Genomic DNA, 22,996 nt, shown 5'->3' with positions numbered 1-22,996 from the left:
TATTTTCAACCTTAACTACTAGATCACAACGAACGGTAGCACATTAATCTATTTTGGTGAAAGAAAATTTATTTCTCAGCTTTTTTACTATGTGAGGACTTGAAATTCTAATTTAAATCAGGTTTAATCATACATGAATCAATTATGTATATAATTTAAAAAAATATAATACGCTTGACATGTAATTAGTTTAATATGACCAAACTTAATTTAAATAAGAATTTTCGTTCAAGACTTTTCCTTTGTTTTTTTCTTTTTTTGTTTTGTGGACTTTCAAATGACTATGGTGGGTGTACATAAAATTTTGCTTGACTTTCATTGCTCCAATATACGAAAATAACATTGCTAAAAGTTCATGGTAAATATAAATTTAATGTGGTAATAAATAATATGCTAGATGCACACTAAATTAATAGTATGAGGCTATGAACTGATTTTTTTATATTTAATGCATTGATATACTTGATTTATAAGAACTCTATTATATCATCTTTCCAACAAACAATTAATTTAATTTTTGTATCATTAATTTCTGAATTAAAAAAATATAATTGATGATTTTTAATTACTTTACGTTAATTCACTCCATGAATTATTCATCGACTTATAATAATTTCCCGAGTCTCCTTAAATCACATGAGGAACGAAATGAAAATTTAAATGAAGAAATTATTACGAGAAAATTATATTATGATTAACTAGTTTAAGGACTATAAATTTAAAAAAAAAACAAAGAATAAATGAAACAACCAATTATTTATTTTTTCTCCAAATTTGCACAACCAAAAGAATACATCTACATAAATGAAATAAATTTAAAATATAGAGTAATTAAGTATCATGTGAAACGTTGGAAGATAGTTATTACACATGCCTTCAATCAAAGAAACATCCATGTCCTAAATCAAACCATAGGCTTATAGTTCAGTTGGTTTGACCCGTAACTTCCCTACGACGAGGTTCCACATTCGTATCTATCGCTCGGAGGCAGCAATTCGAGTGGAACCCGTAAACATCTTGAAGGACCATAAGGGGAAACTGCATATCTAGTCCCATATGTCGTGATATTTTTCTTATATGTTATAATTTACTTATATTACATTTCGTAAGTTAATTTTTTTTTAATTTTAGTTTTTACATGTAATTTTCGTTCAATAATTAATAGAATTATTAGCAGTCTCACGTGTATTTTTATATATTTTTCATTAATTATTGGACAGAGAAAAAATATTCAACTTATTGAATTTAATATGAGAAAATCACAACAAGCGAAATTAAATAAAGAAAGACCCTAACTATAAGCATTAGGACGAATTATGAGCCGGAGGGCGTGGAGGGTCGGAAACTTGGGCGACCCCCTCAAGCAGCTGTGTAACTCTTCTCATGGAGGGCCTTAGAGACGGATCTTCTTGAATGCACCAAATTGCCACCATCACTAGTCTTGCCACGCCATTCATGTCGTTCATAGCTTCCTCATCATCTTCCACCAACATGTCTAGCTTCTCTTGGCTGTAGCAGTCATAAACCCAATCGATCAAGGCCTCTTCTTGATCCTCCAGTGCAAATTTCACACTCGACATGCAACAAACTATTTCAAGAAGCATCACACCGAAGCTATAGACATCCACCTTCGCGGTGATGGATGCTTTCCTAAACCATTCGGGTGCAAAGTACCCGACCGTCCCCCTAATGTGCGTCCGTGCAGCACGGCTCTGCTCGGATAGCAGAAGTTTAGCCAATCCAAAGTCGGAGATCTTGGGGGCGAGGTACTCGTCCAAGAGTATGTTTTGAGGCTTGACATCACAATGTATGATCTGAGTGCTGCATTCTTCGTGCAAGTAAGTTAGGCCTCTGGCGATACCGAATGCTATTTGCAGCCGTTGGTTCCATTGAGGCCTTGATGTGCTGAAGAGAAGACTGGCCAGAGAACCGTTGCTCATGTACTCGTACACTAGAAGCCGGTTAGCTCCCTCATCACAATAACCAAGAAGGTTGACTAAGTTCTTGTGGTGAGTCTGTCCAATCGCGTTAACTTCAGTTGTGAACTCGTTTTCGCCTTCTTTTTCTGCCATATCCAATTTCTTGATCGCGACGTACCTGATAGGATTAGAACGGATAACACCTTTGTAGACGGTGCCAAAAGAGCCTCGGCCTAGTTGCTGCTTGAAGCCCTCCGTTGCCTCCTCGAGTTCTTTGTATGTATACCTTCTTATCCCATATAAAGTTGAAGCCGGCTGTAAATTCAGCATCTTCTTGTGGTATACGAGGAAAATGGCAACCGATATAGCTATTAACAGAAGAAAGTTAAAGAACACAGAGCTGCCAAGAAGTATTGATACGACAAGAACTAAAGTGGACTGATCTTTGCGTTTAGGACACAAGGTCGTTTGATTAATGTTCCTTGGAACCTTAATCAAAGCGGTCCTATTCACAGATCTGGATTGCATTCCATTGGAAAGAGGGAACCTCTTCTTCCAACAATTGTTCTCATTATAGATAGCAGCTGCACAATAACAGTCACGGAGGCAGAATTCTTTACACCTCTCCTTATCCACTTCAGGTCCTGTCTGAAGCTCATAGTCAGTGAAGGGCCAATCAGTGTTGTTCAGTTCCTTAAACTCCACAGAGTCGGCGCTCGATTCCCATCCGTTCTGCTGGCAGCTAGGTAAGTGAAAGTTTGGCTTGCAGCCTTGACTCATATCGAGCGGATCCACAAAAGAGTACCCTTGTGGACACAAGCAATTAGGCCTTCCATTTGAATTCACACAATAACTGTTATATCCACACGCCCCGCTTCCTAAGACTCTCGAGACTCTACTGCACATATCTTCTGGAGTCGTCTGAACGACGGACCAAGCCGGCGTATTCCTTCCAGTATCTGCAGTAGAGTTTCCTCTCGGATGATTATAGTGCCTCAAGGCTCCATCATAATCAATCCTAGCCATATAATAGAAATCCTGCCTGGATCCCAGGTTCCGTTCCGTGAGGTTGAATATGTTTTTTTTGCTGTCTTCTATGTAAATCAATCCAGCCTCATCAAAAACAAGCTCGGAGTCAGCATCAGGATGGTTTGTCATACTAGCCCAATAAGCTCCTCCCGCTACAGTTCGAGTCGGTAAGAACACAGGGTAAAGCACAAGATTTCCATCAAGTTGCATCTCTAGCTGGAACCTCCCGTCTGTATAATCAGTATCAGATCGACGTGAAATCAGTCGCCCATCCTTGCTTAGCCTCTGACCAGGCAAGATTGTGTCAGTAGGCAATCTGAAGCTTTCCCATATGTTAATAGATGCAGCACTAAACAGCACAAAGTTGCCTGAATCCAGCATGGCTGCACATGCTGTCCTTTCATTCCCTGTGTCAGCCATCCACACCTGCTGCCCCTGAGAATTGTAGAGGATAAGCTGCCCTTCATTTGTCAGCTGGACTCTCGATCCTTCTTCAACTGGATGGTCATTCAAGGACCAAACTACAGTTTGATCGGGTATTTTATCATACCATACGGCTAACAAGAAGTGATCTTGATTGGTGGACGGAGAGCGTTGGAGGCGCTGAAATCCAAAGGCAAAATCACCGGCTGGTGAAATCCATGGCCGACTATTCCCTCCGGCAGTTATAACTGCCCCTAAGTTTATGCTACAATTCGACTGGCCTACTGCAAGAATGGCTGACAAAAGAGGAAACACTAAGCTGAGTAAAAATAAACGGAAACATTTAGCTCGAAAGGCCATATCTCTGAAGATCAAACTTAGGTAGGACGATCAGCTTATACTATCTAAAGGGAGGCTGCTTCAACTGCTTTAGAACAACAAGTATTTCAAGGTTCATCCACTGAGGACAACAGGACAGGACCACCTGCAAAGACTTTTAAAGCAAGTCTGCCTCAATGAAAAAAGTATTACCGAGTAATACGTATGGTTGCCAAAATGATTCTGCCATTATTTCCTTGTCCTGATTTCGTTGTTGCATTCATGATGTTGATATTGAGACTTGAATAGCTCACTTGAAAGGTCTTTGCTTCTTGACTTCAAATAGTAAATGCACAACATAAGTGAAGTATTCCACAGAGGCAGATGACCATTTCAAGTTATTCTTTCTCTTGCCTTTTACATTCCTCCTTTATTTATTAGTGTATTGTTTTAAGATGAGCTACCTATGATTTGAAAAGTCAAATTATCGAAAGTATAACGAATAATTCACGTCAAAAAATAGGATTAATCGCACTCATCATGATAAAATATGTTTATGGTCGCATTCACCTTCTAAACTATAAAAAGGACATAATTTTGGTCAATGTTATGAAGGGGTGTCTAAATTAGTAGTAATAGTCGCGTAATCAAATGCGTGTGCATGATTTAAATTTATAAAAATTAATTATTATTTTAAAAAAAAGTAATTAGATAAACGGAAAAAAATATAAAAATGTTATGAGAAATTATTGAAAAAAAATGAGAGAAGAAAAAGGACGTGTAAGTTTTGGAAAAGGGGGAGAACGAGAAAAATGGAGATTAATAAAATAATTAAAAGATTAATAAATTTTATTTTAAATAATTATAGTGAATTACGTAAAGCGTGCTTAAAATTAAAGTCGTGCTGATATTGCAAAATCGTCGAAATTTCCACGTGTGGAATATCTCTTGAAGCAAGTCAAAACACTTTCGAACAACGAAACAACAAAGCGAAGGCGGAATTGAAACCCCTCTACTTTTAACTAAATTCAATAAACCTATTTCACGTCCGCGTATCCCTAAACTCACACACTGCCTTTCTCTCTCTGTCTCTCTCCCGGACGCTCGCAAATCGTACAAAATCGATTCGCCTATCGTATTCGTGCTTTTTGTTAACTCGGGTAAGTTTGAGATATTTGTCAAGGGGTCCTGCGCCGCTACTGCAATCATCGGAGTTACTGGTAGGATTTCATAGTTTGAGCTGTGATAAATTGTGAATCTTCGGTCTCCAAAAGCTGGCTATGGACTACGAGCCTTACGACAGCAGCGGTAAGTAATTGAGCACGAATGTTGAATTATTAGTGGTAATTTTGGTTTCTTAGGTGATTTTTTTTGTTCGGCATTTGGGGTTAGGGTTGTGAATAATGTTGGGGTTAGGGTTTGTGAAGTTATACGCATTTTTGTGATAATGGCATTTTATTGACTAGGTTTATGCTGACTGTATAATTGCGGATTGGGAATATTGATTCTTGAATTTTACTTTGATGAACAGATTTTCCTGGATTTTGTTGTTTGGCTTTTTGATGCAACCATTATTAGTTTTTCTCCCTGTGGGTTTTCAAGCGATCTCTGTAGTAGATTACTCTAACAGATAGCTGGTGAGCTTTAAAGAAAGTGGTTTTTTTATGAGCTTTGTTTTTGCAATGAATTTCGTTTTGGCATCTACTTGTCCAAGTTCTAGTTTGATATTAGAGTTTTGGATGTTTAGGTCTCGGCTGCTCAATTGCCTTGAAAATCTTTATGCTATGGTATCTGACAATGATAACCCAGTACAATATAGTAAAAAGTTGTTGAGAAATTCTGCATATTCTGCAGCATGCAATCTTAATTATAAGGTAGAATTTGTATCATAATTTGAATATTCGTGCATACTGTGGTTATTTTCGATTTAAAATACATTTGTGGTTCACAATAATGCAACTCTGAGAAGGAAAAATAATGATTTTGAGGTTTAGATACTCATTTGGTGCAGTAAAGAGTGAGAGGTTTGAATCCTATTTTTTGTAACACCTTATATACAACTAAATATCTCCCATCTGCACTGTGGATTTACATACGTAATTTGGCAAGGAGACAGACTTGATCTGATTTCAATGCAGTATTGCTCTAGAGTCTCTTGAGTTGGTCCTTTAGGTCCAAAGAAATGTTATAGCATTAGCAAACTTTTAGGACTTGATTCCTTTAATGAAAATTGAATAGCAGATTAGTTAATAATTGGAAGTGGTGGGGATGCATACCTTTACGTATCCTGGTAATAGTTTTTACAGTGTGCTTGGATGACCTTTCTCCCTCAATATAAATGTCCAATCTCATCCATAATCATTTTGCGGATATGTCATTTCACCTCCTAGCGGACGACTGCCTGCCGTCACGTGAATGAAAACACAGGTCTTCAAATTAAATACATGTCGATCAGAAGGTTTATAAAATGCATCATTTGTTGCTTCTCAGAACATCCCATCTTTATATGTATTCCAAAAGTTGATCGAGGGCTTGATTGTTGGTATGAGAATTTGTGATGCAGATTGAAGTAGGGGCCTCTATATGTTAACTGGGCGAGCTATACTCCTTTTTGTTTTTATCCTTCGCTGTGGACTCTGATCCATAAAATATTTTTGTCCAGCTCTCGTCAAACAGATGATCATTCAGTTATGTTCTTATGTTGACATAATTATTTTGAAGGCGACTATTTTCTTGTTCCCGTTGTCTTTTGTTTTGAACCAGTTATAGAGATATGGATGTTGAGGTGCAAATGCAATGATATAGGTTTATGTCCCACTGGGATTACATGTGCTGGAATTTAGTTCGACTATGAGGTGTACTAGTCATAACTGGGTTACTTTTGCTGCGGATTTATCTCTTTTACGGGTGGGGGTTGGTGCTCATTGGTGTATAAATTGGAGAACTATTGGCCAAGATTGCATGAGCATTTATCGGTAGATTTCGTTTTACCGAACCTCAGATTCTGGCACTATGAAGATTAGTATTTAGGTCTTTCTTCTGTAGATCTATATATGCATGCCTATGATCTCATCTCGAATGGATTTTTGTTTTCTCTGATCTATATAATTGGCAAACAAACATTAGGATAACATTTCTTTTATTATCCAAGGGGTCTGACTACCTCCCTTTGTCGCCTCTGTATAACAAGTCTATTAATGTCCTCTCTCCTATTTTATTTGATGTTGTTGCAGGAACTGATGATGATTTTCCCCCACCGCATCAAAATAGAATGTCAAGAGGAGGCCGGATTTCTGGTAATGGAAGGCCTGCTGCCATGGGTTCTATGCCATACCCCAGGATGTATGATGAAACTGATATGGAAGCTAAAATTCACCAGCTTGAGCAAGAAGCATACAGTTCAGTTCTCAGAGCTTTTAAAGCTCAAGCTGATGCGATTACTTGGGTACTTTTTATTATATCGAGCATGTGAATCTAATATGGTATGTTTGTTTGATCAGGTTAAATGACAATGAAATGTATTTTCTTCAGGAGAAAGAAGGTTTAATAACTGAACTTAGGAAAGAGTTGAGACTGTCAAATGAAGAACACAGGGATCTTCTCAGCAGGGTTAATGCGGATGAAACAATTCGAAGAATAAGGTTTTGTGGATAAAACATGTTTTGTTTACTTCCTTGGAAGTAGTGCAGACATTTTTCAATTTGTTGAAATAACTCTAGCCTTTTCTCTGTTTTGTTACTCAAAATTCGGGAACACCGTCAGGGAGTGGAGACAGTCAGGTGGTTTTCAAGCAGGCATGCATGGTCCTAGTCAACCCATTCATGAACCAGTGCCCAGTCCTTCTGTATCAGCTTCTCGTAAAAAACAGAAGATAGCATCTTCATTACCTTCTCAGTCCTTTGGTGGACCATCTCCGTCATTCCACCCACAATCAATGGCTGCAGCAAACCAGCCATCTTCATCAGCTGCAAAACGTGGACCAATGATGGGTGTGAAAGGCAAAAAACATAAATCAGTAAGTTAGAAATTTTATCTTTAAGTTTAATTCTGCGACAGATACTCATTGCGTTTATAATATGCTTAAATATGCAGATGCCTCCAGGTGCACCTTCAATGAAAATGCAGTATCCCTCTGGTCCTGCTGGAAGAGGTCAATTCAATAACCGTATATCTTCGGGTGGCCTTGCAAATGAACCTGCAGAAGGAGCTTCATTTGATCCATTGATTGGAAGGAAAGTCAGGACAAGGTGGCCTGACGATAATAACTTTTATGAAGCTGTAATAACTGATTATAATCCTGTCGAGGTATGTCTTAACTTGTGGTGATGTTCGGACTTTCTTTTTACTCATTCCATTTGGTACTTAAAATTGTTTGTGCTTTTCCAGGGTCGGCATGCTCTTGTTTATGATATGGGTACTGCTCAAGAAACATGGGAATGGGTCAACCTTTCTGAGGTATATTGATTTATATATTTCACTTCATTATTGTTAATGTGAGATGGCCTGATGGGGGAACAGAATTAAGTGAGTTTTCATATTACATTAGGTGGATGGATGGGATGTTTCTTACATATTTGGATGATTTGAACAAAGTCATATGGTTCGGATTTTCAAGTGTCTGCTATCATGGGAATGTTTTTCTGTACTTGTTACTACAGTACAGGTACATGGCACAATCTTAGATTGGACTAATAGTGCTATACTTGCTCTGCATCAACTCTGAACGACTTCGTTCGAGGGTAGTTTGTGGTTTGTAACCCACCTATAGAAAATTTCTTCAATCAATTAAAATTTTCCTTGGAGAGAACAGCCACTTAATCTCCCCTTTGGTTATGTGTAGTTCATTAGATCTCCGAGCAAGGCTTGAATGTGAATGTACAGATTATTAAATGGGCCTGGCACTTGGTTTCGGCTTTGAGTTTGCTCATTACTCTGTCAATAAAGTGCAAAACGAATACTAATTGAGAGTTCTACCCAAAATCTTGGGATGCATTAACCTCAGAGTTATGATTTTACTTTAGGCATTCGTGAAATGCCAAAGGTCTGATAGTTGTAGAAAAGGAGGTTTATGTGTTGATTCTTAGTTGTGGACATATTTAAGTTTCAAGGAGTTCTGCCATGGGCTAGAACTTAGGACCTGTCCTACAAAGGGGAGAGGTCATGCCAATTTAATCAATTGGTTATTGGCGTCTATTCTTGTTTTATAACATACTTTATTCATGTATCTCATTGCCGTACTCCATAGTGCAATGTGAAATAGCTTTTGGACTGTCATAATTTGCATATTCAAGTTGCAAAAGATTTTCTGTGTGTGTGTGTGTGTCCTCACTGCCAAGTGCTGACCTGCTGTGTGATGCAACATTGTTTTAGTCAATTTACTAGCAACTTTCTCATGTTTGAATTACCTGATGCTCAAAATAAAGAGTGAGACACTTGAAGCCCTTGAAATAAATGTAATACTTATGAAATGTTTTGGCATTAATTACATGCTTGGTATGGAATATGTGCCATAGTAAATTAGCAATAGCCAGGACAAGGGAAAAAACCTCAATGGAGAAAGGAATTAGAAGCCCAACTGAATGCTGTAAGTTTAATGCATTACCTTATAAGGTGCTTTCCGTGAGGCCTAAGTGCAAAGAGAAAAAAATGCTCAGCGGTAGAAAAAAGAGAAATTGATCCAGTGTCAAAATACTAATAAGATCTACTACTAATGAACAAGGAGTGGAGGTCTTATTCTGACTGCCTTACATTCACTCTGCAGATTTCTCCTGAGGATATACAGTGGGAAGGTGAAGATCCTGGAATTTCTCATCATGGAGGTTATGGTGGCCCAGGCCATGGGATGAATAGACCTCTTGGGCGGGATAACGCTCCAGGTGCTGGAAGAGGGAGAGGATTGACGAAAGGTCAGTCCAGGAAGGACTTCCCACCATCACAGAATGGCATCGGAAAGAAAGGACCAGATGACATTCAGTTGCTTCATACTGAAACTCTAATTAAGGAGGTATGGTCGCTGGTGTAATATAAATATATGTAAAAAGATATGCTTGTTGATGTTAATTCACTGTTGAACTTTGGCAGGTGGAGAGGGTTTTTGGCGCCAACCATCCAGACCCTGCGGAGATAGAGAAGGCAAAGAAAGTGCTGAAGGTTAGAGATGATTCAACATTGCTATTGATCTAATCCATAAACGTCTCGGATAAGTCCATTAGTTCCTTTTTGTTTGTTAAACATAATAATTTTTGTTAAAACAGGAGCATGAACAAGCTCTTACTGATGCTATTGCGAGGCTCGGAGATCTATCTGATGGTGAAAGTGGTATGATCTGCATTCGTTCTATGTAGTTCACGGTCTAGCAATTGTCAGATTGTTGCTTGCAATATCAACTGCTTAAATTGTTACTACTTCTGCCTAATGATTGGCCGGACATTAAATTCTTTTTAACTTAATGCTACCTGGTCAGCCTTTAATCGATGTTAAGGACAAAAGCTATTATGTTTGCTTCTCGCATACGTGTCTAGGCATTGGTAGTGCTGGCAGGTACCTTTTTGTTGGAGTTAAAAATTATGGAGACGAATGTCTAGTTGTTTGATGGCTGCCTCATCCTGTTTAAAATCTACTGGCATGGAAGTTGAAGATTTAAATCGATTGATCTAACTGCTCCTCAAATTTGGATGAAAATAGATATGAGATCAGGATAAGATGCATTGCCATTGAGGCGTTTTCGCTTCGGATACAAAAGTAAATTGATTAAGCTAAAATCTTACTTCCAACCTAGTCCTTCAATTCTTTAGGTTGTCTTTCTTGCCCCTGAACTCCCAGTTGTTGCAGTGGGCTTTTAGAGGCATCTTTGGACAGCATCTGTGAGCTTCCAATTCATAATACTAGAATGACTGCATTTCATTTGTTTGGTATAGACTAAAGATTCACTCCAAAGATGGAGTTCAGTTAACAAAGAATGAGGAGAATGAATGGTATAAAATCTTGAAGCTCTGGATGAATGTATCAGTTAGAGACAATTATGTTTAAACTCATTAATAAATCAATGCAGTTAGCTTCTCTGCAGACTGTAAGACTTAACCAACTTGACTTTTTCTTTTGATAAAGTTGGGGCCTTGGATATTCAGCTTTGTTCTGGCACTAAATTTCCAGCATCAGTATAAATTATGGGTCAAAACTATGTACCCCTTAAACTCTGGAAAATTTGCTAATCGTTGTAGCGCGTTGTGCTTTTAATAGATGTTCCATGAATCGATGCGTAACATAATATCTTCTGTAATTCCTTGTGACAGATGAAGGTGGCCGTTTTTTACATGCGCAAGCAATGGACAGAGAATGACAGGGCAGATCTATTGTGGTAGTCTTATGGCAGGGGGCTGTGTCTAACTATTATCAATATGGTAAAGTCCAGATTGATAGGAGTCTGTTGTATAATGCAATTATTCAGCTAAATTCCCTAACATTTGGTATTATTGTAGTTTAGCCGAAATCGTAGCAGGGCGGTTGCCCTTTTTTAACCGGTTAGCTCGCTTACATTTACTACAGTTGCCATTAACATGTGGTTGTGTAAAAATTTTCTGTTTACGTTGCTGGGTTTGGCTTCTCTTATTTTGTTTAGCGCTCAACACGCCAATCATTTAGTAAGAACAGTTAAATTGTAGTGTTTATATAGTATTGTTTTTTTTCCCCGTTCCTGGACGAACTCCGAATGATGCTTTATTTGACATTTGTAAGCGTTGTGATAGTAAGAGTTGGAGATGGATCCGAATGCCTGGTTTAAGACATAAAACCTACTTGTATGATTTTCGTTAATAAGCGACAGCAAGTGGATGTGGATCTCGGAGCCAGGCACGGCACCACCAGTAACTTGTCACATACCCTTCCATCTTTATTATTATTATTATTATTATTATTATTTTTCTAATTTTTTGGTTGGTTTTGGGGTCGGACCACCAGGACGTCTATGGGGTTTAGGTTACTTATAGGGATATTAATAGATTATTTACTAACGCAATCTTTACATTGCCAGAGGAAATTAAAATCAGAACGGCTGTTATTAAATGATCCAACAAATTTTTGGCAAGTTCTTACCGAACGCAACAATTAAAGTAATTTATAATGTCAAAAGATTGATTTTGTTTTGGTAATTAAAATGTCAAGATTGTGTGTTGGATTGAAGTGTACGGAAACTTAAATTATTATTAGATAAAAACAAAAGAATGAAAAGAATAATTTATCAATTTATATAAATTTTGAAAAGTTAAATAAGCTAGTTATTTTTATCATAAATGATATTTTTAACATTACAAAAATTAATATAGAGATATCATTAACTGTTATTTGTGGTATAAAGAGATTTTTTCTTTTTATATTAATATAAATGAAAGAGTGATAGGAAGGCAGTAAGTTTAGAGCATTTTGTGAAATTTGAATTTCTGCTCCCCAATACGGCTCTACTACTAATACTCCCTTTAATAACTACATGATAAAAAGAAAGAGGAGGCAATGTCGATGTCGTCTGCCTCAGCCTCAGCCTCACCATTCATATTCTTATTATTATAGTTCATCCCTTCAACTTTCACTTTGAATGTATAATTTATAATTTCAAAATATTGCACACAACACACACATGACAACAATGTTGAACAAAAGTGATTGAAAATGAGAAGCCCAAGTCAAGTCATAGCCGCCACATAATAACTGCTCTCTTTTTCTATAATATAAACTCAACTTAAGGTGTTATTATTATTATTATCATGAATTTGTCTTTGTGATCTACCTACCTCCCTACTACTATTTTTAGGGTGTTTAAATTGACAACTTCCTCAAATTGGAAAACCGATTTCAGTCTACTGTCTAAACCATAAATTAGCAATATTTGTATATTTTTTTCGGATTTAATGTAATTTATCCTCATTGTAATATTAAAAATAAGCAAATTTTATTCTCATAAAAAAAAATAAATAACAATTTACCTCTCATATATAAGAAGCTAAAATACTATATTTTGAAAAACACAGATGAATAACTTAATATTTTATGTTTCATAAGAGTATTGTTTAGCTGTTTTTTATATCACACATAAATATATTGAAATTTACCCTATCTTTTTGTACCACACCATGTTTGACTTTCAGCTCCACCTACCTACCTCCAACCTGAACATGCTCTTGATGTGTCTAGAACTATATATCTGGCAACCAATTCAACCGTGTCTTAGTCAAATGACATCAACTCCTGAAGCTCCCAATTTATGATGTTAAGTTTTAATTTTTATGTATGCAATTTATGGTGATCGGAAAATGGTAAGGTGACATTTTTTAGGACTGAAAGTTTTGCTCACCCAAAAATTATATATAGTATTATAATGACTCCCATATTTTTTCAAGTATATTTTATTATTTTTATACTGTTCGTATCGTAATTGCTAAATAAATAGGGCCGCATATTTAGTTTATAACCATTTTTAGAAAAAAATAAATGGCTACTTATTTATTTTACTTATGATGTACGGCATCATATATTTGACTTGCCCACTTTATTCGAATCAAAGTCAATAAAGATGAGCTGCTCTAAACTAAATAAATTGATATTGGTAACAAATAAATTAAATTAATAGTGTGAAAGCATTAAATTAATAATACAGCTAAAATTCAATAGGCAAATAGTTTCCCAAGAAATACAAACACAAACACACATATATATATATATATTCACTCAATTTGATCAACAAAAATATACTTCATAAATTTTTACAAAAATTCACTATGAGCCCTTAAATTTTTAGGCAGGGGTTTCTTTTGGAATTTAGATTACTTGTGAGAGGGTTGTTTTTGCAATTTGGCACAAAAACAGGGGTGGAATCTACAATTTGGCTCGTAAATATTGTTGTTCACATCTCAAGGGTATTTCCAGTTTCCTATATAAATTTATTATTGTTATTATTTATCTTGTCTAAGAATGTGATGAGATATTACCAATGATCGAGGTATATTTTAGTTGAGGAAGCTGGGATCAGGAGTTTGAATATCATCAATATATAGATGTTGATTTATTTAATAATAATAATTAATTATATATATATATATATATTTATTATTGATAATTAATATATTTAATTATTTATGAATGGATACTGAAAATTTGAATATAATTGTTATCACATCACCCTAATAAAATAAAGAACGTGATAAGACACTCACAAAGATATATTTAAAAGGTCAACTCCTCGTTTCTCACACTTCATTAAATCTTACACTAGTTGCCACATGCAAAAATGTGATGATGTTGCCTGTACAACAGCATCCAATAATATTCTACATATATATATTTTTGATAAATTACACCCATTTCAAACAATAATTAAAAAATATTTATAATTATATCACATTTAAAAAAAACTCATTATAATTTATCCAAAATTTAAGACTCTGTGTGGAATTAGGATGTAATAGAATGGGAAGCAAATCTTTTTCATTTTTTACGAGGGAATAAAAGGACAGTATTCAATTGGACATGTCCAAAAATATCGTTATCTCTTCTACACAAATGCTATTGATTATATGATTGGATTTCCTAAGTACAATTTATGCTGCATCTTATATTTTATTTTATATATGCACATTATATTACGTGTATAAAAATTACATCATTAATTTTATTCAAAAAATTTACATAACTTGTATATATAAAATAAATAGAAGGTACAGTAAAAGTTGCAATCAAATGTTTATCGTGTTGAAGAGCGCAACCCTGTTAAACTGTTATCTTTTACATAACAAATTAACATTAATTATATATATATATATATATTACCTGGAGTTACGTACGTTCTTCAACTCCTGGATTTTCGTTTTTCTTCATCATAAACTAGAAATATTTCTTGATTTCTTTGTGATTTGAGTTATCATGTTCACATTGCACCCAATTCTTTATATTATATTGTACCTTCACATAATAATTAGAAAGCAACGCAAATCTTGTTTTATTTATATATATATACATATAAGTTTCTTTTATTCAAATCGAACCAAATCAATCTATGTAAACTTGATTGAGGTCAACGCTAGAATTTTTCGCTTCATATAATATCAATGTCATGAGATATTGGTGAAGTCGATTCACTATTTATTTAACACGAGCGAACAGGTTGTTAGCCGCCTATCGCGCGTCTTCCTTTGGTATAAACTAATGGGGGCGATGACAATGCATCCTGCACCTCTATAGGACTTGGTTCCTTGGAGATTCACTAATCAAAATTAGTCAAAGCTGTTCTTCTTACATGGCTTCCCTTCAGTGTCTCATGTGTCTTAATCTTTGTCCTCATCAACCAGCTGCCAGGTTGCATGGATTCCGACAAAGACGATCCACTACTACGAGATTGATCTTCCGAGTTAAATGTGAAAGTAGGGGTAGTTCGTATGTAGATGAAGCCGCCACGGGTAATGAAAAGAAGCTCAAAATCCTTGTTGCTGGTGGAGGAATTGCTGGCCTGGTTTTTGGCCTGGCTGCTAAGCGAAGCGGATTTGACGTTAAAGTGTTCGAGAAAGACTTGACTGCTGTAAAAGGGGAGGGCATGGAGCGCGGTCCGATTCAGCTTTTGAGCAGTGCGTTAGGACTGCTGGAAGCTATCGACAAAGACGTTGCAAGGGAAATTATGGGAGCCGGTCACGTCACTGGCGACAGGAATTGTGGCCTGGCCGATGGCAGGAGCGGTGAATGGTACGTGAAATTTTCCTTATACCGACAAAGGGTAACTCGTATGCAAAGTAAATTAAATATCAAATATTTTCTACTCTCATCGACCTAAATTTCATTACATCTTTTGGTTTGATTCAGGTTTGTGAAGTTTGATTTTCTAACACCAGCGATTGTAAAGGGAATTCCAATTACTCAAATGATATGTAGAATGGAACTGCAAAGGCTTCTGTTGAACGCAGTTGGTGAGGATGTAGTAATCAACAACTCAAAGGTTGTTGACTTTGTCGATGATGCCGACAAGGTTTGAGATCTTCATTCTGATAAAAACAAAAAAGTACTATAATATTAATGCTATTTTTATTTTTTTTTCTATGTGGGCCTAATTCATATTTACTGTCTGATTATTTAATTCAATCTAATTTAATTTCGACAAAATTTAATCCTTACATTGTTATATTTTTTCTTTTGTAGGTAACGGTGTTTCTTGATAACGGTCAGCAATACGAGGGGGATTTATTGATTGGGGCAGATGGGTTGCGGTCCACGGTATGGATATATATATATATATAATTATAATTAATTTGCATATAGAAAATGAGAAGAATTTTATGGGAAAATTTGTAATTATTTATTATTTCAGGTGCGGTCAAAACTATTTGGTGCACATGAGCCAAACTACTCAAATTTTATATGCTACACTGGGGTTGCAGAATTTGATCCCCAGCACTTACCTCACTTCGGGTATGAGTTTCATACTTTATACGTCCTACCACTCGGCCACGTGGGATATGTATGAATTATTATTATTTTTAAAAGGCAACATTTATATATATATGCTTGGAATGATTTTTTTTTTTTTGAAAGGAAAACAAAAAATTATAATAATATAAATACTTAAAGATTTTTTTTGATAGAAGATGTTGGTGTTTACGTGCACCGTGAAAAAAAAAGAAGAGTATTTTTTACATATATTTAGTGCATAATGAAGTAATTAATTTCTTTAAACCATCCATCTTAATTAGTATTACTATAGATACGTATATGTACCACCAATGTATCTATACTCTGATCACTTAATTGTCAATACCGACGTACATCCCACATTTAATGTGTGCGAAATATTTAAAAATTAAAAATAGTTATTTTTTTTAATGATGGGTTGATTATTAGTCGTGGGATATTGGCTTCAACACATAAATGTGCTAAAAGTTGAGGTATGTGCAAGTTTGAGGGGTATTTCAGTAAATTCATTAGAATATTAAAATTATTGTTATGATCATATTGATGGAACAAATTAAAAAACGTAAATTTAGATATTTAAAAGTTGGTATGATAATAGGATTTGTTAATAGTATAGATATTCAGAAACACAAGTTGATGAGGTTAATTGAATGTTTTGATGTTATATATGATGGTTGATAAACTATACATGAATGTTTGTGATTGTAACAGATATAAAGTATTCTTAGGAAGGAACCAGTTCTTCGTTGCCGCCGATATTGGGAAGGGGAGGCTGCAATGGTACGCCTTCGTCAAGGAGGCTCGTCAAAGTCCCGTTTCCTCCGCAGGCATCCATCTCATCTCTCACGACAATTCTTTTCATGACCGGTCCAACAAACAATATATATGTACTTATCAATCATCTTAAACTATATGTGGTATTGTGATGTAGGAAATAAAAACATGCTCGTGGAACGTTATGGAGATTGGTGCAACGAGGTCGTTAATATTATCCGCAGAACACAAGAGAACATGATAATACGTAGGCCTATATACGACACAGACATGATGGACACGTGGGGGAGGGGTCGTGTGATTTTGTTAGGCGATGCTGCTCACGCAATGCTACCGAATCTAGGCCAAGGCGGCAGCATAGCTATTGAGGACTGTTACTGGCTTATGGTTGAGCTGCAGAATCTTGCACAAACTCGTCCTATGTCCGATATTACGTCAGATGATTTAGCATCGGCCTTCAGAAGGTACCTTATCAAGCATCTCATAGAGTGTATTTCTGATAGTGAATCTATATATATAATCATGCAAGAATATTACGTAGACAATAATCCTAATATTCGGGCATATTAATTACAAGAAAATTACTCGATTTTGGACAATTGTGACGACGTTTAATTGCATTTGCCATTTGCAGATTTGAAAAGAAGAGAATGTTTAGAGTAAGAACAGTGCACACCATTTGCAGAATGGCTTCAGTTATGACATCTGTTTATCAGAGTTACTTAGACATTGGTCCTCTTCCACTATTTGTAAGTTTTCTTGATTTCATTTTCACAAACAAGTGACAATTAGTTGCAGAAATTAAAAGATTGTCTGAAATTATGTTGTTGTTGTTTGTGCAGAAAGAGTGGAGTATGAGGGTTAAACATCCTGGACTTCTTATTACGAACCAACTACTGCAGATTGCTTTGCCAAAATTCATGGACTGGGTTATAGCAGGCCAAGAATGACCTCAAATTCCAATGTATCCATGTCTAATGTTGTTCCCATTGCAATTTCAATAAGGGAAATATAGGATTTTTCTTATAGGACTCAGGTTTTGATTCGTCACATCGGTACTATATAGCTCCGTAGCCAACCCAGAAGTTAATTATGATATATATGTCTATCCGTGTGACGATCTATCTTTCTAATGTCGTGGGGATTATATTTTTCAAATAGTTGTACAAGGGTAAATATATAATTCTTCTTCGTATATGAATTAATATTAGAAGATATATAAGAGTAGTTTAGTAAAAAAAAAAAAAGCATTTAACCTAAAATAAGTTAGTATAAGACAAATGATGGTGAATTTTGACTAATGGAGAAACCTGTTTATTAAATAAAGACAAATATCAAGAACATCAAATCATGTGATTTTCCAAACCACAAAGGGTCAATAACGGTGTCTAATAATTATGGTGAAACACGTATTGTGTGTAATTATTTATAAGTAGGCCGAATTGTTTTCCTTGCCCTTATCTTAGGGTGTGCAATTTAAGGATTTTTTAACTACAAATCATGTGGCAAATAATAATCGATAATTCAATAATTTTTAGCAATTAAAAAACTCATGGTGCCAGGTTTTTTTAGTTCACAAAAAAATGCAGATGTGGATGAAATTAGAATTTTTTGATGTAGAATTTTGCTGAGAATAAGCCCCCTAGCCACGTAAACGATGACTAAATTACATTTTACGCGTTGTATATATATTTGGGGGTGACATTTTGTGCAATTTTAGGACTCCTTTTAATTTTTTATCATAACTTATGGGTATTAATTTTGTTCAATTTCATGATTATTTAATAAGTCAAATTAATTGTCATTATGTTTATTCTTAATTTTTTGTATTATAAGTATAATATTCTTTATGAACAATGCACATGTTATTTAACTAATAAATTGTAAATGATTTTATATCACTGTCTATTTTATGCTTTCCACTTTAAGATAATTCAATTTAATTATTAATTTAAAAAAAAATGCATGTTAGTACAATATTATGACACAAAAGTCTAACAGAAGATCGACAGTGCAAGTTTTCTATTGGGACGTGTGCTAGAAATTAAATGAAGCCCGGTCAGCTCTTGATCTCCTCAAGAAAAGCTGTTCTTGGTTGGTTTCTGATCTGAGCTATCAGATAATATATCCTATACACGACATTGCATCATGTAATTATATATTCATGTATACCTTTCACATAATCAGAACGCACGCAACGCCACTCCTGCGATATTATAATTATAATCCGGCCCCAACGATGCATTAATCTATTTATTGTGGAAAATTTTTGTGCAGATATGATTCGATCATATTAATTCAATTATTGTAAAACAAGTGTGATAAATTTATTATGTGATTGATTATTTTTTTTAAATTGTACACCAATGTACTTATCATGTAATTAGTATGAGTTTGGCTGAGTCGGGTCGAGGCAAGAACTTCCCACATATATCTTCTGTATAAGAAATATGTGTGTGTATATATATATATATATATAACACTTGACTTTTCTCCAGCTTCTGATCAGATTTTCTAGTTGCATGTCTCCTCGTGATCTCTATTTATTTAACAGGAGCAACGAGTTATGTTTTCGAATAAACTAATCGATCTCGAGAACGGACTACTTATTTGAATCTTCTAGAAAAAGAGTCGACGGACTCTTCTAGTCTCCCCGGTGACCGCGGCAACTAATGATGATGATGATCAAGTCTAGACATATATATAAATATATATATAGATAGATACAACTCCATGCCCTCATTAATCAGAAGTCAGATCCCTGCACCTAGTTGGGAATTCTCTTGTGAATTCTGTAGCTGATCTGTAATAATATTATGGCTTCTCCTCATAACCTGAGCCTTAACGTTTGTCCTCAATCTCTGAGGTTGCATGGATTCAGGCAAAAACGATCAAGCAAAGGATTGATGTCGGAAGCTATTAAATGTGAAAGCAGATCATCAGGTAGTGATGATGAAAAGAAGCTAAAAATCTTGATTTCTGGTGGAGGGATTGCGGGCCTTGTTTTCGCACTGGCTGCTAAACGAAGTGGATTTGATGTTAAAGTGTTTGAGAAAGACTTTACTGCTGTAAGAGGGGAAGGAAGACAGCGCGGCCCTATTCAACTCTTGAGCAGTGCATTAGCGCTGCTGGAACGCATCGACAGAGACGTCGCCAGGGAAGTCATGGAAGCCGGCTATGTCACCGGTGACAGGAACAACGGCCTGGCTGACGGCAGGACCGGCGAATGGTACGTACGCTTATTCTTTGACTTAAGCACTTGTTTGAAGTATATCTTAAGTGGACTAATCAATCTATTATTGGAATATAAATATCAATTTGAACACAACTGTCCTTGTCTTATTTACATATATATATTTAGTCATAAACTTTTTGCATAAAATTAATTTACAGCCATATTATTGTATAAATATATATATGGTAGAAAGGACAAGTTCTTATGGTAAAAAAGAAATAAATAAATATTAGATGATGGATGTGTGGTCTCAACAATTTAGGTTTGATTCAGGTTTGTGAAGTATGATTTTCTAACACCTGCGGTTGCTAAGGGGGTTCCCGTTACTCGGGTAATATGTAGAATGGAACTGCAGAGTCTTCTAGTAAGAGCAGTGGGTGAGGATGTAGTCATCAACAACTCCAAAGTTATGGACTTTGTCAGTGATGCCAACAAGGTGAGGGTGTTTCTTCAAAATGGTCAGCAATATGAAGGGGATGTATTGGTTGGCGCAGATGGGTTGCGATCCACGGTATTCCAAATTATTTTCTCCTCCATGTAGTACTCATTCCTTTAAATTCTACTTTCATAAAATAACAAAAACAAAAAAAAAGGGTAAATTACAATCACCTGTCATGAGTTTTGAAATAGTTATTTATACTCTCGAAGACGAAGAAAAGAGAACAACACAGATCCCATAATTTAGGAGGCAGTAAGCTTCCTTTACAAGAGTTACGCTAATTAATTGTTGTCTTAGCAAAACAATGACAAGCGTTATTCTGAATTTTGACTATTACAGGTACGGTCGAAGCTATTTGGTCCCCAAGAGCCAAAGTACTCGAATTTTATGTGCTACACGGGCATAACGGAATGTGATCCTCAGTACTTACTTCAGTTCGGGTACGAGGATGCAAAAATAAGTAACCCTCTTGTTTATTTTAGGACATTTAGCCAAATTGTTTGGTGTTGTGGTTGTAATTATGTATAGGTACAAGGTGTTCTTAGGAACAAATCAGTTCCTAGTTGCGTTGGATATCGGAAAGGGGAGAATGCAATGGTACGCCTTTGTTAAGGAGGCACGTGAAAGCCCTGTATTCCACACAGGTATCCCCGAATATATACATATTTCCTTTCTTTTTAGAGGACTAGATGATATTCATCTCACACATGCATAATTACATTGAAAAAACATTTCCCTATAATAGGAAACAAAAACATGCTATTGCAACGTTACAGAGACTGGTGCGACGAGGTTGTTACCGTCATACGCAGAACACACGAGGACACGATAATGCGAAGACCTATCTATGACACGGACATGGTAACGTCTTGGGGAAGGGATCGAGTGATATTAGTAGGCGATGCTGCTCATGCAATGCTACCGAATCTAGGGCAAGGCGGAAGCATGGCTATTGAGGTGGTGTAATTAATAATTAGCGAGGATGACATAAGTTGATATATGTATAAGTGATGTGTATGTGTTGGGATATATACATTGTGCAGGACTGTTATTGGCTTATGGTTGAGCTGCAGAATCTTGCACAAACTCATCTGATGTTGTCTGAAATTTCATCAGATGAATTAGATTTGGCATTCAGAAGGTAGGTAATTGCAAGAATGCATATTAAAGTAGGCAGTGAATGATGATTATGATGACCCCTTTGGTGCAGATTTGAGAAGAAGCGAATGCTTCGAGTAAGAACACTGCACTCAATTTGCAGAATGGCTTCGGTTATGACATCCGGTTATCAGAGTCACTTGCATATTAGTCTTCCTCCTCTTCCACTATTTACAGTAAGTAGTCTTCATCATTTTCATGTTCATCATGACAACTAACTAAAACAATCGTAATTGTCCAAATTGATGCACGTTTTAATTGTGCAGAATGAGTACTGGAGTTTGAAGGTTAAACATCCTGGAATGGTTATAGCAAACCAGGCACTGCTGCTTGCTTTGCCCAAATTCATGGATTGGGTTGTCATAGGCCAACATTAACCACATCAACTTCCCACCTAGTATTTGTATTTGGACTGTTTTTCTTTTTTGTTTTTTAATTATATAGTATCTTTTATTCATATTTGCTACATATGTATTCATTATTGAAACTATCGACATTTATATATTTTTTTAATCTCTATACTAATATAATAACCACATTTAATAATATATTTTCAAGGGAACAATTTAATTGTTCGGATACAAAACTTCTCTATTGGAGGTCCCGATTTCGAATTTGGGTTGTGTGTTTGTGTTGGGTGCATGAGTGGTTAAAGGGCGCAAAACAACTAATCAAAACAAAACAATGAATAATAGGGTTAATAAAAATGTTAAATTACGCTTTCTCTTAAACAAGTTTTGAAATTATACTTACATCTCTATAAAAATTCTCGATTTACACATGATCCCTTTTCATTAAGGTTTGAACGGAAAATACTGACGTAAACAATAAATACTGACATAAGCAAAAAAAATTATATAAATTTTTAATTTTACCTCTCATTTAATATTCTCATATATATCATTTTACATGTAAAGGAATAATGTAATATATATATATATATGGAGTGAATACTATTATATTTTTCCTTTATAAGTACAAAATTATCACATAAAAAAGTTAAATGAGAGATAAAATTAAACATTTATCCATTTTTTTGCTGACGTCAATATTTTTCATCCAAATCTAACAAAAAAGGGGTCAAGTGTAAACAATAAATTTTTAGAATGGATGTGAGTGTAGTTTTAAAATTTTTATGAAAAAAAGTATAATTTTATATTTTAAGATGAAGTTTAAGTGTAATTAACCCTTAATAATGTGTAAAAGTTGATATCAGACCAACAATTAAATAAGGATTACAGCAAAAGTCGTACATTAATG

The 22,996-nt window shown here is 35.4% G+C and overlaps 4 protein-coding genes across 6 annotated transcripts; 3 read left to right on the top strand and 1 right to left on the bottom strand.

Annotated features, from left to right (window-relative positions):
* LOC105168694 (G-type lectin S-receptor-like serine/threonine-protein kinase LECRK4) lies at nucleotides 1,195–4,070 on the bottom strand. The gene has a single exon (XM_011088830.2). It carries the CDS (start codon nucleotides 3,729–3,731, stop codon nucleotides 1,305–1,307), a length of 2,427 nt encoding a protein of 808 aa, XP_011087132.1. The 5' UTR covers nucleotides 3,732–4,070; the 3' UTR covers nucleotides 1,195–1,304.
* Nucleotides 4,687–11,373, top strand: LOC105168678 (protein EMSY-LIKE 3). 2 transcript variants are annotated; one of them, XM_020696112.1, is made up of 11 exons: nucleotides 4,687–4,997; nucleotides 5,221–5,326; nucleotides 6,923–7,134; nucleotides 7,221–7,330; nucleotides 7,452–7,704; nucleotides 7,782–7,994; nucleotides 8,076–8,144; nucleotides 9,451–9,693; nucleotides 9,771–9,839; nucleotides 9,944–10,007; nucleotides 10,982–11,373. In XM_020696112.1, exons 3-11 carry the CDS (start codon nucleotides 6,961–6,963, stop codon nucleotides 11,026–11,028), a joined length of 1,242 nt encoding a protein of 413 aa, XP_020551771.1. In that variant the 5' UTR covers nucleotides 4,687–4,997; nucleotides 5,221–5,326; nucleotides 6,923–6,960; the 3' UTR covers nucleotides 11,029–11,373. The 2 variants fall into 2 exon arrangements, with proteins under 2 accessions (XP_020551771.1, XP_011087115.1); XM_011088813.2 differs by lacking the exon at nucleotides 5,221–5,326.
* On the top strand, nucleotides 14,760–18,079 carry LOC105168669 (zeaxanthin epoxidase, chloroplastic). The gene is made up of 8 exons (XM_011088803.2): nucleotides 14,760–15,410; nucleotides 15,528–15,690; nucleotides 15,861–15,935; nucleotides 16,030–16,130; nucleotides 16,842–16,957; nucleotides 17,062–17,368; nucleotides 17,539–17,653; nucleotides 17,747–18,079. Exons 1-8 carry the CDS (start codon nucleotides 14,971–14,973, stop codon nucleotides 17,852–17,854), a joined length of 1,425 nt encoding a protein of 474 aa, XP_011087105.1. The 5' UTR covers nucleotides 14,760–14,970; the 3' UTR covers nucleotides 17,855–18,079.
* On the top strand, nucleotides 19,497–22,293 carry LOC105168657 (zeaxanthin epoxidase, chloroplastic). 2 transcript variants are annotated; one of them, XM_020691984.1, is made up of 8 exons: nucleotides 19,497–20,133; nucleotides 20,413–20,575; nucleotides 20,918–21,018; nucleotides 21,107–21,222; nucleotides 21,324–21,535; nucleotides 21,622–21,719; nucleotides 21,789–21,912; nucleotides 22,003–22,293. In XM_020691984.1, exons 1-8 carry the CDS (start codon nucleotides 19,721–19,723, stop codon nucleotides 22,111–22,113), a joined length of 1,338 nt encoding a protein of 445 aa, XP_020547643.1. In that variant the 5' UTR covers nucleotides 19,497–19,720; the 3' UTR covers nucleotides 22,114–22,293. The 2 variants fall into 2 exon arrangements, with proteins under 2 accessions (XP_020547643.1, XP_011087095.2); XM_011088793.2 differs by having other exon boundaries at nucleotides 19,499–20,133; nucleotides 20,413–20,650.

Source organism: Sesamum indicum, linkage group LG1, assembly GCF_000512975.1.
Source record: "Sesamum indicum cultivar Zhongzhi No. 13 linkage group LG1, S_indicum_v1.0, whole genome shotgun sequence".
NCBI classification, from domain to species: Eukaryota; Viridiplantae; Streptophyta; class Magnoliopsida; order Lamiales; family Pedaliaceae; genus Sesamum; species Sesamum indicum.
Note: the sequence above shows the minus strand (reverse complement) of the source record. Positions and strands in the feature narration are given on the sequence as shown.